Source organism: Hippoglossus hippoglossus, chromosome 3 (assembly GCF_009819705.1).
Source record: "Hippoglossus hippoglossus isolate fHipHip1 chromosome 3, fHipHip1.pri, whole genome shotgun sequence".
NCBI lineage: Eukaryota > Metazoa > Chordata > Actinopteri > Pleuronectiformes > Pleuronectidae > Hippoglossus > Hippoglossus hippoglossus.
In genome coordinates, this window is record NC_047153.1 from 8,661,555 (window position 1) to 8,682,978 (window position 21,424).

Here is a 21,424-nt window from a genome sequence, read left to right on the forward strand (position 1 = left end):
GCCTTCAGTTGTCATAAAAACTCAAAAGATGTTTAGTTTGTCCAGTCTGGGCTACTGTAAAAAAAATATGGCTGCCTCGGTAGAGAGGACCCGCTCCCTGATGTAAATATAAAGTATTTAAATATAAATCGTCGGTTCAAGGGTAAAGAAAACAACAATTCGTACAATTTAGATGAAACACACTAGTGAAAACATCACTAGGATTATTTTATAATCAATCTCTGTCAATAAATCCTTTTCACCTACATCTTACACACTGGACCTTTAAACATTGCAGCAGCTCGTTTAATACAAATCCTATGAGAATATTGCTTCCCCAGAGCAGTTTAGTGTTTTATTCCCTGTGCAAATGAAAGCATTTCTGCTACTTTCAGAAATTGCAATGTTCACTTTTCTATACAAGTAGTTTATTTTGGTGGTTTGGTTAAATTCTTCAGTTTAGATGAGTGAAGTTGTACCATCGAAGAACAAGGCAACATTATTATGCTTTATACTGTGAAAGAAGCAGCTGTAGAACTGTTAGAATATTTTATTATACCACAATAATGTTGTGGTAACATTCTGTCATCCATAGTATGACTCAAAAGGTTATATGACAACTATGGACATACAGCAATGTAAAAAGTCTCTTAAGGTTTGTTTTCTTTTCAACCGTCGACTTTATAAACGCTCTCCGTGTCCAAAGAAACCGATAAACACAAATATGGTCTGCTATGCAAAAATAAATAACATATACTGGGAATATTGAAGCAGTCAAGTCAATATTAGAATATGATACGTTTCCATCGATGTCATGTACAGTGCAGTAGTTTCTTTATCAAATGTACCAAGAAAAAGAATCTCGAGTACACAAAGCCTGTAATGCTGACAGACAACCACTTACAAGGAAATATATCATCTGCAAATATAGTATACACCGTACAAATATAAATGTTTTTTAAAAGACACTCGACAATAGAAATGGTCATATCCTGCAACTAACAGCATGAGGTTTTGTATATTCGTGCACAAAAGCTTTCTTTGACTCCTATATTTTACATAATAAATTAAAAGCTGAGACAATATACGACTATTTTTTTTTTTTTTAGATCCCTACTTAAGGTATGTCTGGTTTTCTTGAATACACAAGTGTAGCTGTAGACATGTAAGCAAAAGCGCAGTAGCCTGAGTTGAACACCGGTTCTAGATTGTAAATGCAGTGCAGCAGCATAACTCTACAAAACAGGCTCAGGGAAGGGAGCTGTTCTCAAAGCAAGTCTCCCTCGCTACCTTATGTGGAGCATAGTTTGTGGAAAACAGCCTGTATCTGTGCTTTGATAGACTATGTTCAGACGTTAGACTCTATAAATGAGCGTTTGGGTTTGATGGGAGCCATGTGCAGAGCTGGGTTGTCTCTGGTGAGGCTCGCCTGTCTGTGCCTCCCGTCAGGAAAGCGGAGCTGGGAGGACGTGGATCCTCTTGCCTCCCGCTGGTGCAGCCGCTCCCCGAACTCGCGGCCCTGCTGCTGGCTGCTTACCTGACTCCCAGAGAGCTGCTCCTGAAAGGAGGCGCGCTTGAAGTCATTGTTCAACCCTTGGAACTCCATGACGGACATGCTGAAACTCTCCAACCCTCCTCCCTGCCCCTGCCGGCCGGACGTCTGCTGGCCCTGAACTCGCACTGATTTGTCCATTACTCCCATGAAAGGCCGGGGCTTTAGCTCAGGTTTTGATTTGAAGCTACCACTGCTCTTGATGGGGCACGGGGCATCCAGCACCTGCTGCCTGCCGCCGTCTGACAGGTTCCCACTGGAGGCCTGACTGGAGCTAGAGCCCCTTGAGCCTGCCGTGCCCCCTCCTCCGCTCTCCCTCCTGACCTCCATGCCGGAGCCCAGAGCCAGGGCCAGGCCATCCAGACCCACGGAGTGAGTGGAAAGTCTGTCGGATCCCCTGGAGAAGCTGGACGAGCGGGGCTGGTACATGTGCAGAGGTCCAGGTGGGGAGCAGCTGTTGGGGGACATGGGGTGATAGAGCTCAGTGGGGCTGTGTCCACAGTGTTCGTTGACTGACCCCGGGCTGATGTCGATGCCCAGCACTGGGGCGGGCCTCAGGGAGGTGGAGATGTGTCTGCCCGGCAGCGGACTGGAGGGGCCGCACAGAGAGAGAGGCCTGCCCCCAACTCTGCCCCCTGACTGCAGGGAGTGGCAGTGGAGATGAGTCCTGCTGCCGTGGTTCTGGGTCTGCCTGTTGATAGCAGGAACGGGCTCAGGCAATTCCACAAACAGCTGGTTCTGTACATACTCCTCCTGAGGGAAATGTGGCACCTGATCTGTTAAAGCGAAGGCCACACCTCCAGGGAGAGTCCTGTTTGGAGCGTAAGGATTCAGAGGCCAAAAATCTGGGCTTTTCCCACAGGGCAGGCTCACCTCATCACCCTCCTCCTTCTCTTCCTCCTTCTCGGCATCAGCGTGCTCCCCGGGGACTTGCCTCTCGAGACTTCCCTGTGAATAGGCGTCAGTCTCTTCCTCTGTGCCTTGATGGTGGTGGGTGTACAGGTCCCTGTTGTAACCCTGCGTCGAGTTGGTGCCCACTGCCTTCTGATGATGTTTGCATTCCTCCTCTACCCGAGACAGCAGCCGCCGGATCTCCCGGTTGGACGGGCAGAGTCGTGCTGCTTCGTGGAGGTCTGCCAGCGCTGCAGCAAACTGCCTGGGGACAACAGAGGAAGAAAAAAGGAACTTTAAAAGTACTTCAATTACAGCGCCCACAGAGCACAATGCTGATTCCTGCAACACTTAATATTGAGCAAAAATGAAAAGTTATAAAATGAAATGGAATAGCCAATTTAAATCTGCTGTACCTGCTGCTCCTTTTGGCGCGTGCTCTGGCATAATGTGCTTCATAAGACCTGGGTTTGAGTTCCAAGGCTTTTGTTGCAAACTCCTCAGCTAAACCAAAATCCTGTGATGGCAGATGAGAAGAAGTATATTTAGTTTTTAGTTTGAAACCTTAGACAGAGCACACGGTATAAAAACAAACCCTGTGGAAAAGCTGGGAAATGTTTGTCCTGTAGAAACAAATCTGCGGCCGTGTTTGCGTCTCCATTATTGTATGGATCTAAAGATCGAAGCTTGTTTAATGAAACACACGTCACGCCGCGATCACTCGTATCGACCAGGAGGAGGAAGAGGAGGAGAGAAACAGACTCCGGCAGGTTTTCACTGCTCTCATCATCATCATCGTCGCTCTCAGGTGAATATTTAATGACACAAACACACGGTGATTCTGTCCTTGAGAGCGAGGTCAAAATGGCAGCCTCCAATGCGAGATTGTGAACATTGCTGCTGAATGTTTAATGACGGTATCATGCAGTATCTGCACTGGGTTGCTGCCTGCGTTCTGATATGATACGTGGATTTGTCCAGAGAGCCCTCACGTCCACTGTAAATACCCCCCCGTAGAGACCCAGAGAAAGAAGGGAGCGAGTGGCCTTATCACATTGCATTATCTGCTCCATTATTCATCAGCCACAGTGACCCCAAGGAGGGCATTTTTACACAGTCTGTTAGGACGTCTGTCATCACCAGGGCGGGTTCCGAACCTGGCTGCAGGCCACACACATCTATCTCTGCACTAACAGCACCGTTATTCATCATGTCACCACCTGCTTCCAGGTCTCACCCCACCTTCTCTCTGTTTACCAGGCCGACATGAAACGAGATCCGGAAAGCAAGAGATGCTTTTTTTTTTTACAGTGAGCTGATTTCATCTTTTTTTCATGTGGATTCAGATAAATTATAAATCTTAAGGAACCATCCACCTTGCCTTGCCAGCCCTCGCTGCCATCCCCTCGGTGTTTAATAAACTGGCTGCTGTTAAATAGTGCATGAGCTGTTTGATGCGGTTGTGGGAACTCACGTTGGTTTTCCTGCGGCAGCGGGAGAGGTTGAGATAGAGGGAGACCCGCAGCTCCTTCAGCCCTTTCAGCTCGTCTCCTTGCCCCTCGCGTGGCAGCTTCCTCAGGGCGTACTGGTACCGCTGGCCCGCCTCCTTCATACGTCCCTTCTGGGAAACACACAGGAGGAGGTGGAGAATCAAAACGGACAGCTAGAGGGAAGGGGCAGTTTTTGATCATTCCACAAAGGGATCGTAGAAGTTAATACAAATGAAAAGCTCTGAGCACCAGCACACTGTTAATAACATCCATCTTCACCTACCTTGTAAAGCATGTTGCCTTCCTCCATCAGCTTCTGCAGCAGGATGAGGAGAATGTCTGGTTTGGAAGAAGCCATAGCCCACGTAGCGTGACCTGATGGAGTGGCACAAATATTTATCTTAATATTATCTGGCTCGCCTTGTCTCTTTTACCTTGTGTCTTACATAAATCATGTACCTGATCGATCATGCAGAGACGTTCTGTAGCCTTTCGGTTAATGAAGGAGAGCAACCGGAGAGGAGGAAGAGGAGGAGGAGGTGGAGAGAGAGAGGGAGGCGAAGAGAGAGTTAGAGTGGTGGAGGTAAAACTGCAGGTGCTGCAGAATGAACAGTAACAATATACTATATGGAAGTAGACAAATATACACATGCAGAACGTGCAGATGAAAAAGTGTAGCATGATACAAATCAATGCATGTGAGCTGAGTCTTCATTAATTCAGATACTGTGTGAATGCACTCCAGAAAAGGGTCTGTTCAACAACTACTAATGTCACAAGCTGTACTGCAGTTTGTTTCATATAATGTGAAATGTTGTGTTTGTGATATATAATGCAATGTACTGCAGGGCTGCTATAACAAGAACAGTGCTTGTACCTGTTTTGGATCCTTTCTTCAGCAGCGAGGCCACCAGGGCCGGGTTCTGGCAGCCGGTGGCCCGGTCTGATCCTCTGGTGCTGTTGTTGTCGGCTCTCTCCAGAACCGCTCCGTTCTCCACCAGGCAATGCACCTGAACACACGTGGAACAATAACAACATCAAGCAGCAGTGAAAGGGATTGTAAATGTTTGAATCAGCTTCACATTTAACAGATGCTGATGGTTTTGATCATCGGACACTTTTAGTTACTCTTCTGCTGATCATCAGAAATAATCCATAATGTTTTTACCTCACATCCAGTGTCGCAGAACAAATTATTATCATCATAGTTATTATGAATTATTTGATATCATGTCCAAAACAGAGGAAAATACATTGTCATGAGATATTTATATGTTTTACTTTGCTAATCCTCTTTCAATAGCTCTGGTTTTACATTATCAACATGATCAAGGTTGTCACAGGGGTGGTGGTGATTTGCACCGTCTCACAACACCTCACAGCAAGAAGGTCCCCGGTTCGAATCCTGGTTCTGTGTGGATTGCATGTACTTGCACAGTCCAAAGAAATGTGGATTTTAGTACTGTAGTAGTACTGACTGTAGGTGTGAATGTGAATGGTTGTTTGTCTCTGTATGTTGCCTCTCAACCAATTTCCACTGGGATTGGCTCCAGCTCCCCCCACGGCCCTCACATGGATCAGCTGATGAATATGATGACTGGATGAATAAAACATGATCAAACATCTCCACAACAGCACGAAACCCACTGTGTCTGCATCCCCGTTCAGAGCAGCCAGGTCGAGAGGAGTCCGCCCCTGCCTGTCGGGCTGGTTCAGGTCGGCTCCTGCCTCCACCAGGTGCTGCACCGCACCTTTCTGCCCCTTCAGACAGGCCCAGCTCAGGGCGGTCAGCCCCTCCTGATCAGCGGCGGACAAAGACGCCCCTGGGACCACAAAACAACACAAATATGCTTCTGCGATTCAGGTGCATTCATCAAACATACTTGGCCAACCCTGGGGAAGGTGGGGGACTCTCACCCTTTGACAGCAGCAGCTCAACAGTGGCTGTGTGGCCCTCGGAGGCAGCCAGCATCAGTGCAGTGCGCCCCTGCTTGTCACTGACGTTGATGTCTGCGCTTTGCTTCAGCAACAACTCTGCAACCTTTGGAGAAGAGGAAGATTATTCCAAAAGAAATAGAAAAAAAACCCAACAGAACAGGTAAAAAGGGAAACACTCAGACTCCACTGCACCTGTGTGTGTCCGTGTTTGGAGGCACTGAGCAGCGGGACCATTCCTCTGCGGTTGGGTATCTCCAGCCCTGCCCCCCGCTCCACGAGGAGCGCACATATCTCCATCCTCCCTCTCCCTGCTGCCGCGCTCAGCACTGACAGGGGGTCGGCATCGAGATGAGACGACGAGGCGGAGGAGAATATGTAATTGACACATTTAGGAGAGAAGAAGAAGCAGGAGTGAGGAGCAGAGAGAAAATCAACACGGGCTATTTCCATAATCTAGTCGAATCCAACACAGATGTTGTGCTATATTATATATCTGGTAGATCTTGTGAAATTTAACAGTTTTGATATTTTCCCACACTCCTTTTTTTCGTATAACAACAAAATCCACTAGCAGGATGCTCAGACATTGTTAACCTCCACCATGGCTGACAAAAGAAAAGGAAAGAAAATAAGATTCTTTCCAACCATAACTCTGCACATGATGGATGACTGGCACCCTCCTTAACCAGCCTGTGTTACTTTGACAAATGATGGGCATTAGTCTTTTTCCTAATATGCGAGTCGTTCAGCTCATTGAGCAGCTGGAGGTTGAGGGAAGGTACTAACGTCATTCACTAACCTCAAATAAACAGGAAAAAGAAGCAATAACACTCTATTTGTCTTTGCTTAAGGTGACTTTGCACAACTGCAGAAAATAGTAACAAGGTTAGAGAAGCTGGTGTTTTGAATACGTGCATGGAAAATAATATTCTTACTAAAAGAGAGGTGGCTTTAATAACAAGTGTGCACAGTATGCACTGCTGCCTTCAGTAATTCTGATCCCCGAAGAAGAAGAATCCTTTGTTCTGTAATTAGACTTTAACGTGCATCCTTGACTGATCATTGTATCTGTGCAAATGGACTCTAATCCAATGATACCGACACTGAACACACACATAAAACGAAGCCCCGGTGCTGCATCATGCAAACATGAATGTTTTATGCTCTGAGTTTTTTTTCTGTCTCCCCACTGAAGGGGTCTGTGTAATAGAATTACACTCTAATGGAGCTGGAGGCAGAAACAGGCTTCATCCAACGTGCTTTCAGGAAATGGACCTAACAGAATTCTGCGAGCTGTGCTTTCACATCTGTGGCGGCGGTAAGAGTATTACAATTGAATAACAGAGGCTTTTTAGATGCTACCAATGTGGCCGGACAAGATATTCTGTGTGATATGTGCGCTGCTCCACTTCTGGTGAAAAAAGTATTTCCAGTTGCATCAATGGTTTGATATCAACCGGAGCCACCTGACATCAGAACACTGTGCTTCCACATGCATGTTGGCTGCTCAGTATCTTTTCACTGCACAGAGCTAGAATGTGTCTGAAATTCAACCCCGACGCCCTTGAGCGTGACTCGAGAACCCCGCTGATGGACAGAAAGAGGTGAGAAAGCTAAATTTATCTGACTGATAGGAGAATCGCACCCGTTTCTCCCCAGAGAGAGTCGTGCGCGTCCATCTGCACTGCCAGCTGTTCATCTTTCAAGTCCAGCAAGCTCCTCACCACCTGCAGGAAAACACAATTTCACAGTCCTCTGTATTGTTGGCTTGCTGTGCAAAAGAAAATAAAGAAAAAAGAAAGCTTCCACAGACCTTGACCACAGCAGAGAGCAAACAGAATTTAATAAATCCTTTACATCAAGCAAGGACGGGCGTCGTGCTCTACACGAACAAAATCCTCTCGGCAGAGTGGCACAGATGCTTTTGTCATCAGGACGCTGATCTGACTCATACCTGTGTGTGTCCCACGCTTGCTGCAGCCGTGACCGCCTGCTGTGCTGCCTGTGGCTTCCCAGTCTCCGTCTCGCTGCTGCTGGGCTGCTGCGGGTCAGTATTGCTCTCCGCTCCCCAGTCCTGGCCCAGCAAGATGTTGATGATCTCTGCCTGGCCCTTCAGCCCGGCATGGACCAGTGCACACTGGCCATTCTTATCAGCGTGGCCCACCTGGCACAGAGGGGTTACACAGAAGGACTTAACAAACGCTGGACCAGGCCACTGCCTTTATTACGCTGACCTAGATCGGCGCTGTGTGTGTCATCTGTCTCCCAGAATAGATCCCCAAACTGTGGTGAGTGTAAAACAAGGGTTATTGGGGATATCATTGGTGTGGAGGTGCAGAGAGACAAACGTGTTCCGCCATTGTGATTATGCTGGCCACGCCCTCAGCACCAAAACTTGTCTCTCAGACACTGACCTTGGCCCCTTTCTTGCAGAGCAGGCTGACGATGTCGACGTGTCCTGCGGCGGCGGCCAGGCAGAGGGGCGTCATGCCGCTGTCAGTGGTCCCATCCACGGGAGAACACATTTCAAGCAGCAGGGCGACCATCTCCACGTGGCCCAGGTGGGCGTGGACAGCCAGGATGGGAGCACGGCCCACCACCTCTGTGCACCAGGTCACACTGGCACCACCCAGCATCAGCAGACGACTTACCTGCAGGATGAATATAATGAGTTGTATATCTGTGTATAAGATCATCACCTCCGCCAAGGAGGTTATGTTCTCACCCCCGAGTGCACACAAACTACAGAATGGATTTCCATGATACTTGGTGGAAGGATGCGGTGTCGGTCAGGGAAGAACCCATTAGATCCAGAAAATGTCTACATTTTCTTTAAAGGGATAGTTCTTCACCCACCCCTCCATCGGCATAGTGGTGAGTAGATAATGAGTGAATACTAATTTTTTTGGTGAACTATCCCTTTAACTTTGTGAGATTTGTCCCTATATTCCAAGACAACGATTCATGGATCTTGATGAAAAGAATCCGGCACATTTAGGGAACTGATATTTATGAGATTTGAAATTTGGTGAATTTAAGGGGACTGTTGGTCCTTGGCGGAGGTGTGTGCTCTACTGAATACCACTCTCGTATATTTTGGTGTTTTCTTCAAGCAGAAGAACGTGTGGGTGTCACCTTGATGTTAGGTGTGTACAGGTTCCTCAGGGAGGCCAGCGCAGCGGACAGACTGTCTGTGCTGCAGTTCACCCACATGGCCTGAAGAACGCTGGAGGACACGCCCGTCTTCTTACTCAGCCCCTGTGAGTGTTGACAGAGACACAGATGAACACACACACACAGAGAGAGAGAGAGAGAGAGAGAGAGATTAAACTTGCTCAGATGAGATCTGTGGAGCAGAATTGGAATTGCGTCCCAGGAGAGGAGCAGTATGTACAGATTGCGAGGCGCACATGCAAACAGTAGAATGTTCACTGTACCGTGGGCGTTTTATGTATATGAGTAGTGCTTATGTGTGTGGGTGATGGTAGGAACAGAGGTTCACTTTTGTTTGTGTGTGTTTTAGTGTGTTTCTGAGCAGCTATATTCAGGATGTTGTTTACATGAAGCCTCTTGTCATTCAGGGAGATTCAGAATAGTTGAGGCACAATCAGGTCCAGTCTTAAACCTACATAACAAGTTATAAACACAGTGTATAGTAAAAACTTAGTGTCAGGGTTCATGTAACCTTGAATATGTGAGCCTTGAGGATGTGGTGTCCCAGTTCCATGGTCTGCTGCCGGTTCAATTTGCCCTCCTGTCTGGAGAACATGAAGGCCAGGAGAGCGTGGCCACTCCTGGGGACATGCACACACACAGAAATGGCGTGCACGCAGAAATCAAATGTCTTTTTAAGCTAAGCAGTTCTCCACTTTTGAGTATATCCACGTTAAGAATCTTCTGCTGTGTGAGGTGTGTGACCTCTGGGCTCACCTCGGCTCACAAAGAAAGTCCGTGCTCTCTCCGTCTGCTCTCCAAACCAGCCACTCTCTGAAGGAAGGATGACACAGCATCCGTGTGCCATCCCTGCGTCGGACCTGCACACACATAGAGGCAGAACATTTCTCTACTGTAGAGTCTCCATTACTTGACGTGCCACACCCCAGGACACAGAGAGACAGTAAGTATTTTAGATTTAAAAAACTCTAAATTCGTCCATGTCAGTTATTTATTTAACAGCAAAAACAAACACAACATTCAAACCAAACAACAGGGTGAATCATTCTGTTCCCTTCCATGCAGACGTACCAGGAGTCTTACCATGAATCCAGCCAGGCTGTCTAATCTCTGCTGGAAGTCCTTCCACTCCAGCTCCCCCCTCACACAGCCGGCATTCAGTGCCCTGAACATTTGCTCATCAGTCAGTGGGTGCAGAGAAGCCAGCGCCACGTTTAGCACCGGGAGAATCCGTTCAAAGAGCTCTTTATCCGGAAAGCTCACATGACACATCAGCAGGTACACCTGACAGAAACTCAGAGGTTAGCATGTGTTGGTGATGATGCTGTCACACTGTGATGGCTTTATATTCTACCACCAACTACTTATTGTTTTTGTATAGTTCATTTAAAGCTAAAATGTGCAAATTTACATTAAAATAAACATTAATATAACATGTTTAAAAGCCTGTTGCTGATTGCACACACCTACACTCATTTTCTGTGGATGTGACCAGCACTGAGATTCTTTGTTTGTGGTTTGTTTGTTTGTCAGAAGGATTACGCAAAAACGACTGAGCAGATTTCCATGAAACTGAGAGGAAGGATGTGACATGGTCCAAGAAAGAGCCCATTCAATATTTGTATCCAAACAAACAGGCAGATCCAATAACTGGGAGTAAAACCTGCAACATCCTGATGATGAACACATTCACTTAGAACTAAAATGGCCCTCAGCAGATTGCAAACCTCTGCCAAGGTCCAACAGTTCCCTTATGAAACCACATTTAAAGTCACTAGAATATTTGGATGTGCGTCAAGTTTCAAACACATAAATATAATTCTCCTAAACATGTCTGATAATATTGCTCAAGATCCATGAATTATTCTCTGAGAAATGTATTTTGCTACGTTAAAGTGAAAACAAATCCTGGATCCACCCTTAAATTTCAAGGGTTCTTTCCTGACCCACATCCTTAAATCAAGTTTCGTGATAACATGTCTGGTAGTTTTTGCGTAATGCTGCTAACTAACAGACGGACAAACAAATGCAGAGGAAATCATGATGTAATTAAGTCATAGCAATAACAAAAGTGAAAGAAAAGGAAAACAAAGGTACATTTTTCTTTAAAAGTACTTTAAAGGATAAGTACTACAAACTGATCCACGTAGTACTTTTCTACACAAACTCTCATATTTAACTGTGACCACATTTTGAGCACACCTTCCATTATCCCATCAATAAATCATCACATTCCTGAGCCTTTGTGTGTTTAACACTTGCTCATCTGTTGTCCCATTTAAAACCGATGATCATGTAATGTTAATGCTACATCTGCCATTTACTTTAGTCACTGTTGGATATTTTCTGGCCTTTAGTATTAAAAAGTCTTTGATCCTTTTATTCTTTTAAATCGTGTATTAATTTGAACAGCGTGTTAAATGCACCTTTTTCTCTTTTGTTGAGGAGAAACATGGCCGAACAATGGTGGCTGCCTGTGGCTCCTTTATGGGGAGTTTATAGAAACTGATTGGTTCCTTCTCGGGCGAGCGAGCTCACCCAGGATGATTGACAGGTGTTGGACCGTGAACATGATCAGAAAAAGAGGAGGACGACGAGGGCGGGTCCAAAAATACACTCAAGGTAAGATGTGTCTTTATAGCTCCAGAGGGTTTAACGCTATGTGAAACTGATCACTTCATAAAACACATCACTCCACAGATGGTGGTTCGCAAATCTTTTTCGCCAGATGAAGCCTAACAAGCTGCAACGTTAAGTGATGATGGACGTTTCAAACATTTATTGATTAGATTAATCTTTTTAAACCACATTTGAATTCACTAGATCTGGGAAATCAACAAAATGTAAATAAAACATCCTATCTCTGTCTTTGTTAAAGAAAGTGAAAAACGATTTCTGGATCCACCCCCTGATCCGGATCTGCTTGAAAAATGGAAAAGTTCTTCCTTCCCTCCACAAAATTTCGTGAAAATCAGTTGAGTAGGTTTTGCATTATCCTGCTAACAAACAAACAGACGCAGATGAAAACAATCAGTGCTACATGTCCTGACCTCTGACAGGGAGACAGGCACCACCAGGTAGTTTCCTCCTTTCAGAGCCAGGTGGCCTTTGTGGAACAGGTCCAGGGTCAGCTGGAGGTACAGGATGGAGCCGTGGCTCCGTGTCGACAGGTGGCTGCTGAACTTGCTGAGGATCAGCGGATCGGGGGCAGAGCCTGTTGGCGTGGTGACGTTAGAGGCGACCTGGGTGCTGCTGCTGACCCTGTGATGGATGTAGTCGCTGAGGTCAGCTCCCAGGTCACTGCTGTCTGGCAGGATGTCCAGAGAGATGCCAGAGAAGGGAAGGAGGGTGGTGATTTCCTGCAGAAGAAGAAAACAGATCAGTAGAGCAAACGCCTCTACCAAGACCCAGCAGTCCCCCAAGTTACACACACTCATAGATAGCAGTTTTTCTATCTAGATGCATGCGTCATTTTTAAATTGGTTTAAAAATGTCCCAACTCGCAATGTGAAAGAAAGGATTCAAATCTAAGATCCACACCAAAATTAAATGGTTTTTTTTGGGCCCTTGTCTCGTCTTTCTATCAAGTTTCATAGAAATCCGTTCAGTTGTTTTTGCGCAATCCTGCCGACAAACAAACCAACGAACGGGGGGGGGGGGGGGGGGGGGGGGACATAAAACTGACGCACGGGCACGCACACCCCAGCATTCACAGAACTGTAGGTGGCGTGTCTTTGGTGCATTAGCAAAGGACAAATTAAAAGCACCCAAACCGGGAGCCGTTCCTCAGATGCTGTTGCCGCTGACTCACACAGAGCCATGGGATACAGTACAGTAAATGGTGTGACAGTGACTCAAGCTCCAACATTGCTCACAGGCATCTCTCAGATTCACATTTCAGCTCCTCTCATGCCATCTTCAACTGCTCGACACCGGCGAGAACCAGCTATGACGGATCACAGAAAGAACCCGTGTCACTGCAGCTCAGTTCCTCTTTAACAAAGAATGACATTTTGGTTTGACTAACAAGTAATTGACTTGCGGCCGCGGACTGCGGCTCCACTAAAACCTTTCACGAGTGTTATCCAGGTTGTTACACACGAGTGAGCACTTCCTGTTAAAAAAGGCTGGGACACGAAGAGCGCGACAACAGCTGGACTCTTCCATCTTTACGTATTTAATGTTTGCTGACTTCAAAATGCATCGTGAAGAAAATGACCCCAAATGTGTTTTGTGTGTTCTCAAACACTAATCCAATTATGCAACTGACTGGCTGGCTGGCTGCCTGTCAAGCTCCAGACTCCCCAGCAGACTCTCTGTAGTATTACCATCCATTCAGGGAGTAATCCATGCAGCATTTGGAGACTTGGCTTGGGCACTGGACAGATGCGTCTGCTGGTTGGTGGGATTACCGACCGGATTGAGAAAATACATCAGACTGGAGAGCTCAACGGCGCCGAGAGCCACATTGTCTTTATACCACAGCGTTAAAACTACACAGTCAGTGAATGGAGCTTAGAGAGAAGATGCAGGTACTGGGAATATCTCTGATTTAGGTGAAGAGAGGGAGGCTGAGACTCAAAGGGTCAGTTCAACCAATTTACAAAATTGTATTGCCTCACTTTACTCACCTCTAGTCGACGAGATGGCTCTAATCTTATTAAACTGTTCACCTGGCATAAATGTTTATGTAGCTGCTCGAGGGGCAATAATAAAAGTGGCGCGGCGAGGAAAGAAGAGACTCTGCATCCCAATACAATCAAGAGGAATTAAATAATTTATACATCACATTAAAATGATTTAAAGGTTACATCTTTTTTTTACGATAACAGCAGCTTTGTTTCTCCTAATAATCCCTACATCCCAACAGGCCTAAACAGGGCCTGGGGGTCTGGAACCTATCCCAGCTAAGACTGGGTGACAGGTGGGCTTCAACCATTAACCAAATATTGGTTCTGGGCACCGGTACTCCAGTAATTCACCGAACTGAAATCGGACCAACATCACTGAACCAGGTATTGATTCAGATTCCAAAGCACAAATGAATTCATTCATTGGTAATCACACAGTTCCACAAAGATAACCGGTGGTCCCCACTCTCTTATTATTCTTGGACTCATGCATAAAAATCAATTTACTAGTAGTATAATGCGTTGCTGAGCACTGGATATTCAAAACATTAAAGCAGTTGCCATAGCAATTTGCACTCCCTCACTTGGGTGTATGAGAATATAAATTGCTTTGGAATACATTTAAATTGGATTCATTTTTGTATGTTCATTATTGTTTTAATATGAAATGTTTGGTTTGCTATAGTCTCATGTTATCTTATACACAATACTACTACTACTACTACTGCTACTTCTACTTCTACTAATACTACTTCTACTACTGATAATAATGATGATAATAATAATAATAATTTTAAACATTGATCTTTACATCTCTAATTTATATGATGATAAAGATGGATAGGGTGCCACCAGGCAGTCTTACTGCTGGTGGTCAACTGTGGTACTGCACCAGAAAGAAACTAAAGAGAATTAGGTAAATTATTACTCTTCTCATTATTAATTTATAAACATTTACAAAATTTCCCAGGAGTCTAAAAAAGCAATTTTTATGTGCATGTAATCCCACTCACCACAAGTCCTGTCCGGACTGTGACAACCAGTTTGAGCCAGAGTGGAAACTTGGAGATGATTTTGGTGATGAACGTGGCGATGGTGTCCCCATAGTCTGGTTTATGGAATTCTGCCTCATTAAGGCTGTCGACCAATATGATGTAGTCGTCCTCAGGCAGCTTCCGCTCTGAATACACATAAATAAAGAGAAAAAAGGGCTTGAAGCTTATTAAAATACCTGGTGTGTCACATTAAAGAGCATAAAATAAAGAAGAATGTAGCACAGTTTTATGCTAGGTCGTTAATGGCTTAAAAAACAGTGCATCTTTTTTAGCACAGGAAATGTTGAGGAAAGCATCAACTGCTGATATTGATCATATTCTGCTGAAAGCGGCCAGAGGCCATTGTTATTTATTAGCTGGGAACAGAACATATCCATCATGGTTCACATTATCTGAGCCGTCAGTGTTTCCCTGGAAGCCTGTGAGGACTCATACACTTAGGCACAAGGGCTCTCCATTTTTTACTGACCTGCTTAATAGAGATGGAGCAGACAAAACACTCCTCTACCCAGGCTGTGGAGGGCCCGGCCGTAATAACACATCAATCTAACTGACTGACTAACTCATGAGGAATCGAGCTGGTGAATGTGTCCGGAACATTCGTGGCCACCCCGGAGTATTTTGTGACCTTGAAATCCTGAGGGATGCTCGTGATTCACCTTTTGCAAAAAAAACCCCACTCATCATTTCCTATGTAAATGACCTAACATCTGTTTCACACACTACACTGCTTCAAATCATTGACCTTAACGAGGGGAAAATAATCTGTGGGCCCATCGTTGAGTCATTAACAGGCTATTTCACACAGGAGATGGCAGAAAGCTCCCTGATTGCAGGGCGAGGGGAGCAGACAGGTTCCACCTCAAATCTGATACTATTTAAAACTTTAAACTGTCTTTAAATTTAAAGAGATCACATTCGTCTAAAGTGTGTGTGTGTGTGTGTGTGTAGACTTCTTTACCCTTGCGCAGGCTGGCCATAGGCTCCAGGACGCCCTTCCGGAAGGCAGCGATGGGGTCCTGGACGCAGGATCGCAGGCTGAGTGTGTTTTGTAGATGAGGCTCTTGAACCAGCAGCTCCCTGTATGGGCTGAGTTGTGGCGCTCTGGCCAGCAGGGCGGCAACGCTGTGCACAAACTCCGGTACCAGGCAGGTGTAGGTGTTGTCGGCCTGACAGAAGTGGTAGGCGACCACCTGGGGGAGAGAGACGCAGGTGAGGAACTGAAGAAAATAGGAACTATGCTTTCTGTTTCTGTTTACGTCACACAAAGTCAAACTAACTGTTAATGGTCAGGATAGAAATGCATTAAAGAAATAGCACTTTAGCAGTGGGAAAATAAAAGTCTGTACAGTAGATCTGTAAACCCCGTGTGTGATAACATTGGTCTGAAGTGTCGATGAAAAAAATGAGTAAGCTACTTAGAAACATATAAAATGTTCTTGTGGCACTTTTGAGACTTCAGTTTTACACAGGCTTCAAAATCCAATCATGAAATTAAAACATCTAATGCAGTAAAATCTGCTGAAACGTTACCTTATGTCTGAATATAGAACCTAAAACTATTAACACCTCTTCAACCTGTGTTTTAAGGCTATTTCAATACCCATGCCCATGCCCCATTCACTAACATCGAGGAGGTGGGATTTATGACCTATACTGCATCCAACCACCAGGTGGCCATCGAGGCACTTTGGCCTCACTTTTGCGGAGCCACGGGCAAATTATTACTGTGATTTCACAGCGTATTCATGGCTGTTTGACGGATATCGGGCCATCACTGATTGCAGCATTGTGTGTTTGTTTGACTTTTTGAGTGATTGTGATTCCGAGAAGAAGCAATTTAAGATTGGCTGACCTGAGGGGAACAAATATATGGCACCAATTCAGATGCTGTGTGTGTGTGTCTTGTTCAGAGCCCATTTATCTGCTCATATCTCAAGAAGAAAGACATTTCAAAAAAAAAAAAGGAGAGGAGAAAAACAATATCACCAAATCTAAAAACAATGAGGGTTAGAATAAAACAACACTGAGATGTGCCGTGAACAGAGGTGGCTGAGTCATAACTTAGTCTTCAGTCATTCTGCATATTACTGCAGAGCATCTCTAAAACACTTCGGTTGATTCAGGCAACGAGCTGAATGATAAACAAACGGGGCTGAGAAATAAAACATTCCACAAAACCGTTGGGGTTATATTTGCAATAAAGGAGCCAAACTGAACAAAGGCACAACATTCAAACCCATTGAGATGAATGGGGACTGTCTGGAGGATTAATAGTAGTAATCTGTCTTTTGTGAGTGCATTTCTGTGGGAAAACATTCATATTTAATAGTATTTACTCGTGGGTTTGTAGATTGTAAGTGGTCCACACACACTGTACGATGACATTATCAGTGATTTTGCTTTTGAGCAAACACCACCTCACCATCACAAGGAGTCTGACTAGTTCCCATGGAAACTCTTATTGAGGCCAAGTTAGTAAATTTAGAAGCTTCCATGTCATCTGTGTGATGCAATCAGCAGCATGTACCACATGTGCCCGAAAAGAGAGAAGAACAACCTGACATTCAAATCTCGTGTCACAAACGTGCCGCCCCACACACAAAGACGCTGAGGTGTGTTTATCAATTTAAACCGATCCCTCCTTTTAGCAGCTCCCCACAGCGCCGTTTATGATGCTGCATTATATTACTGCTCTTAAAAGGTGAGGGAAGGAAGAAAACAGAGAAATCCAGGACAATAAAAACAGCCATGAGGAGAAGCTAAATCTGGATATTCCTCTAATGTCATTATGTTTTCCTTATGTCTGTTGTAAGGTGGGTCGGTCTGCTCAGCAACAGGATGAATAACGAGATCTACAGAGAATCACATTTTGTGTGTGTGTTTTAAATTTGATTATATTCTACTATCTCACCCAGTGTCAGCTGGGATTGACTTCAATAAGTGATATAGATGGACGGAAGGACATTTTACTATGTTAGTTTATGTGTTTGTTTACCATGTGTGTGTTTAATGTTACATTTAGGTTAAAGTGACGGTTCGAGGTGGTAAATGTGTTTTCTCACAGACTCTCAAATTGGTACAAACAAACCAATGGACATGGGTGAAAACATTGGCAGAGGTAAATATGAAGCTACTGGAAGCAACCTGGTTTGCTTAGCTTAGCATAAAGACTGGAAAAGGGGGGGGGAAACAGCGAGCCTGATCTTTTGAAGGTAACACTGTCTACCAGCACCTCTAAAGCTCAGTAATAGTTTCCTAACATCTGGTCAGTAAAAGATATTTCTTTTGGGGGTTATGGGCAGAAGTATGCATTTGTTTGTTAGTTAGCAGGATTATGCAATAATTACTGAACCAATTTCCATGAAATGTGAGCATCTTTCTGTAATATTGCAAGATGGAGCATTTTTCAACATTATCATTGATTTGTTTAGAGAATAATTAATGGATCTTGATATTTATGAGTGTGTAATAAAAACACAGATCTAGTGAATTTAAATGTGGTTTCATAAGGGGCCTTGGCAGAGGTACATATTCTACTGAGTGTCCTTCTAGTGTTTTCATTGCCATTTGACTGTTTATTTGTTTGACTGTTACCCCAAAACTACTGAACTAAGTCTATTGAAAGTAGGTGGATTGGTGGGGTATCGACAAACCCATTGAATTTTGTGGACCAGAATAAACAGGTGGATCCGGGATCTTTTTTTCTCTGAGAGATAAACTTGGTGGAGGCATATGCTCTGTCAGAGTGAGCTTCTGGTTACACCACTTTATATTCAGATTTAAGGAACAAGACATAATGTAATGAAGACTGAGCTGTGTTTGTTTCCAGTCATTATGCTAAGCTAAGATAAAATAAGTGAACTGTCTCCTGGCGTCTGCTTCCTATTTAGCGCACAGACATGAAGGTGTTATTGATCGTCTCATCTCATCTAACTAGATGAGGCGCAGCAGGGGGTGTTTTGTAATTAAGAGTCCTCACAAGTAGAGGAATACAAATGATTGTGATTGTGTGTGTGTGTGTGTGCGTGTGTGTGTCTTGAGGTACCTTGGCAGCGAGGCTTCTGACAGTCTCCTTCCTCTGTGCTGCACTATCGCTCGCTCCTGCAGCAGCACTCAGGTTGGGCTGGGATTCCGCTGGCTGTTTGGAGCCTGCTTTACCCGACTTATCCCCACCTGCACAGAGCACAGAGCAACAAAAACAAACCCAGAGCTGCCATTTACACTCGTTAGAAGAGGCCTCGGGTGTAAAGCACGGCAGCGTCAGGACGAGTCCACGAAGAAACACAATTAAACTGCTGCAATTAATTAGAACATCTGTAAGCAAGACTGGAAACGACGGCACTAAGCAAAACCTCATTGGACAGTAGAGTGTTTGTTTCACGGGGCGTAAAGTGATAATTCTGGATTGTACACATCTCATGCTATAGCCTCTGCTAAATTTAAATCAAAATGACAATGCACAGTACAGAATAATACGATTATGGAAAATAATCACACTGATTCTTTTTCACAGTATATCATTTAATGTTTGTGTGTAATATCAGAGTATGCCTGTTAAATATAGCAAAAGGCTGAAGGGTGATATATCTATTATATTATTATTAGTGTCGCATTTTTCGCATTTGTCGCAAACTCAGTCCCCTTACACAACTGCAATCAGCAGAGAAACCTCAGGGGAGAACTTAGAATAAGAGAGCGTGACCCAGTTACTCACTCCTTCACAAAAAGTGGAAATTTACTCCAATATCGTACAAGAATCTGACGCTGATGGAACCTACTGGAGAATGTATAACCATGTTACACTGTTGTAAATAAAGGTCTTACATTTAGGGGAGGAGCTTGGGCTGTGAGGGATGCTGGGACCTCCCTGTGGCGCCCGCATGCCGTGACAGCTGAGCGTCACCAGCCTCCAGATGATGGCCGTCTTGCCGGATCCTGCGTTGCCCACGATGACAGCGCCGCGCCCCTCGCAGTTGCTCGTCTTCCTCAGGACCTCCTCCAGACGCGTGAACAGCCAATCCCGGCCGACGAACGGCGTTTCCGGGGTGACGCCGGGGACTTCGAACAGCAGCGGCTTGAGCATGATGTCGGCTTGTCTGAACGCCACCAGCCTCCCTGGATGGATGGAGAGGAAACAGTTAAAGCAACATTAGAATGGATAAGTATAATTTATTTAAGTTGTCCGGGAAGTGTGTCTGTAGATGTTTCTGTGTATTTACACACTGAATTCACCTCAAGGTTAAAGGGATAGTTCACCCAAATATGTAAATCTACTCATTATCTACTCACCACTATGCAGGTGGAGGGGCGAGTGAAGTGTTTGAGTCCACAACTCACTTTTGTTAGCCCTGACATTTAAATTCGACTGGAAACGAGGTCATTTACCAGCGTTTCCAGTCGAATTTGAATGTCAGGGCTTAAGGACTGACCCCACAGGAGCAGTATGGAGGCAATTAATGTTGTTTTGTGTTGTTTTTATACATTTGAAGAATCGGTCGCCATTTACTTCAATTGTATTGGGTTTGGCTTCGACACTGTTTACCCCTGGAACTCTGAAAACGGGTTTTGTGGACTCAAACACTTCACCCACCCCTCCATCGACATAGTGGTTAGTAGATAATGAGTGAATTTTTTTTATTTTTGGGTGACCTATCCCTTTAAGCCACAGAAATACCTTTGGAGTCATCACTTGTGCGTCCAGCTGTGCAGTGTTTGCGAACGGAGCTCCTGTGTCCCGCGGCCCTTTGGTGGTCCAGAAAACCCAAATCCTCCAGTCGAGTGGAGCTGGTCGCTGCAAACAGAGGACGGATTGGGGAATGGATTAAGAGTGTGAGCGAGAGATGCAGCAAATGTGCAAAGATACACATGCATTCCACACAAGTGCCAAATTCGTTGCGCGAGTCAATGATTGTAACCATGGCGACGGGAGACATAAACAGCTGTTGCTCTCAATGATAAAATGCTCAATGACCTTGAGCGGAGAAGAAAGATGAAAAGAAAGCAACTCATCTGGTCGTCTTGTAAATCTCGAGTATGAAATGACAGAATGTTTTGCACTTCAGGACACCAAATTTGTGATTATCAGTGGGAACACGTCGCAGGGCTGCAACCCAAAACTGTGTCCGCTGTCAATGACATGGCTGCACACGCTCTGCACAACAAACAAGTGAGGCTCACAAAGGCTGACGCGATAAATACAATAAAGAACATGTTGCACAGAAGAACCCGAAACAAAAAAAGAGTCAAAAGAGTTGTTTACTCCCACATCGGCCGATCTGCCCACCCACTCACATTACAGAGTTTACATGTCAGCCAGGCTTACTTTCTGCAGTCTTCAAGACATTTAGCAGACTCAAGTTCAGGCTGCATTTAAGAAATAGGCTTTATGCAATCAGTTATCTATTCCTGCTATTACAGCACATCATTATACAGTGTAACACAAAAAAATGAAAAGCTCTGTGCACTGAAACCTCACCCAGTGGAACAGCCCTGTAATAAAGACTATTTAATCTTTGTATTAATAAAACATTACACATTTGTAATGTTGTTTACACCGTGTCAGAGAGGTCTTCATTTATTTTCGAGCCTGTAGTCTCTGGGGGTTTGGTTATTTATTGCATTAATGATTATGTAGATTTAACAGATTGTGAATTGATAATTGGACAAAATACGTTGAAGACAAAATATCCATCCATCCATCATCGATACTGC

The 21,424-nt window shown here is 44.8% G+C and overlaps 1 protein-coding gene and 1 long non-coding RNA gene across 2 annotated transcripts in view; one reads left to right on the forward strand and one right to left on the reverse strand.

Moving 5' to 3' along the window:
- The first annotated feature begins 96 nt into the window (after positions 1-96).
- On the forward strand, positions 97-1,059 carry LOC117755805. Its single transcript, XR_004612669.1, has 2 exons — positions 97-283; positions 404-1,059. It is a non-coding gene; the product is annotated as an uncharacterized LOC117755805 (long non-coding RNA).
- LOC117755781 (protein TANC1-like) overlaps positions 515-21,424 on the reverse strand; it is a 34,921-nt gene continuing 14,011 nt past the window's right edge. Inside the window, exons 8-29 of the mRNA XM_034575868.1 lie at positions 20,388-20,504; positions 19,538-19,828; positions 18,759-18,886; positions 15,672-15,903; positions 14,669-14,835; positions 12,075-12,383; positions 10,108-10,308; positions 9,781-9,884; positions 9,536-9,644; positions 8,986-9,108; positions 8,265-8,501; positions 7,805-8,014; positions 7,496-7,577; positions 6,043-6,176; positions 5,830-5,953; positions 5,560-5,735; positions 4,790-4,922; positions 4,372-4,401; positions 4,196-4,287; positions 3,897-4,043; positions 2,839-2,939; positions 515-2,687 (exon numbers count right to left, since the gene is read on the reverse strand). Coding sequence (XP_034431759.1) covers positions 1,328-2,687; positions 2,839-2,939; positions 3,897-4,043; positions 4,196-4,287; positions 4,372-4,401; positions 4,790-4,922; positions 5,560-5,735; positions 5,830-5,953; positions 6,043-6,176; positions 7,496-7,577; positions 7,805-8,014; positions 8,265-8,501; positions 8,986-9,108; positions 9,536-9,644; positions 9,781-9,884; positions 10,108-10,308; positions 12,075-12,383; positions 14,669-14,835; positions 15,672-15,903; positions 18,759-18,886; positions 19,538-19,828; positions 20,388-20,504 — 4,607 coding nt within the window. The 3' untranslated portion in view covers positions 515-1,327. The remainder of the gene's footprint in view (positions 2,688-2,838; positions 2,940-3,896; positions 4,044-4,195; positions 4,288-4,371; positions 4,402-4,789; positions 4,923-5,559; positions 5,736-5,829; positions 5,954-6,042; positions 6,177-7,495; positions 7,578-7,804; positions 8,015-8,264; positions 8,502-8,985; positions 9,109-9,535; positions 9,645-9,780; positions 9,885-10,107; positions 10,309-12,074; positions 12,384-14,668; positions 14,836-15,671; positions 15,904-18,758; positions 18,887-19,537; positions 19,829-20,387; positions 20,505-21,424) is intronic.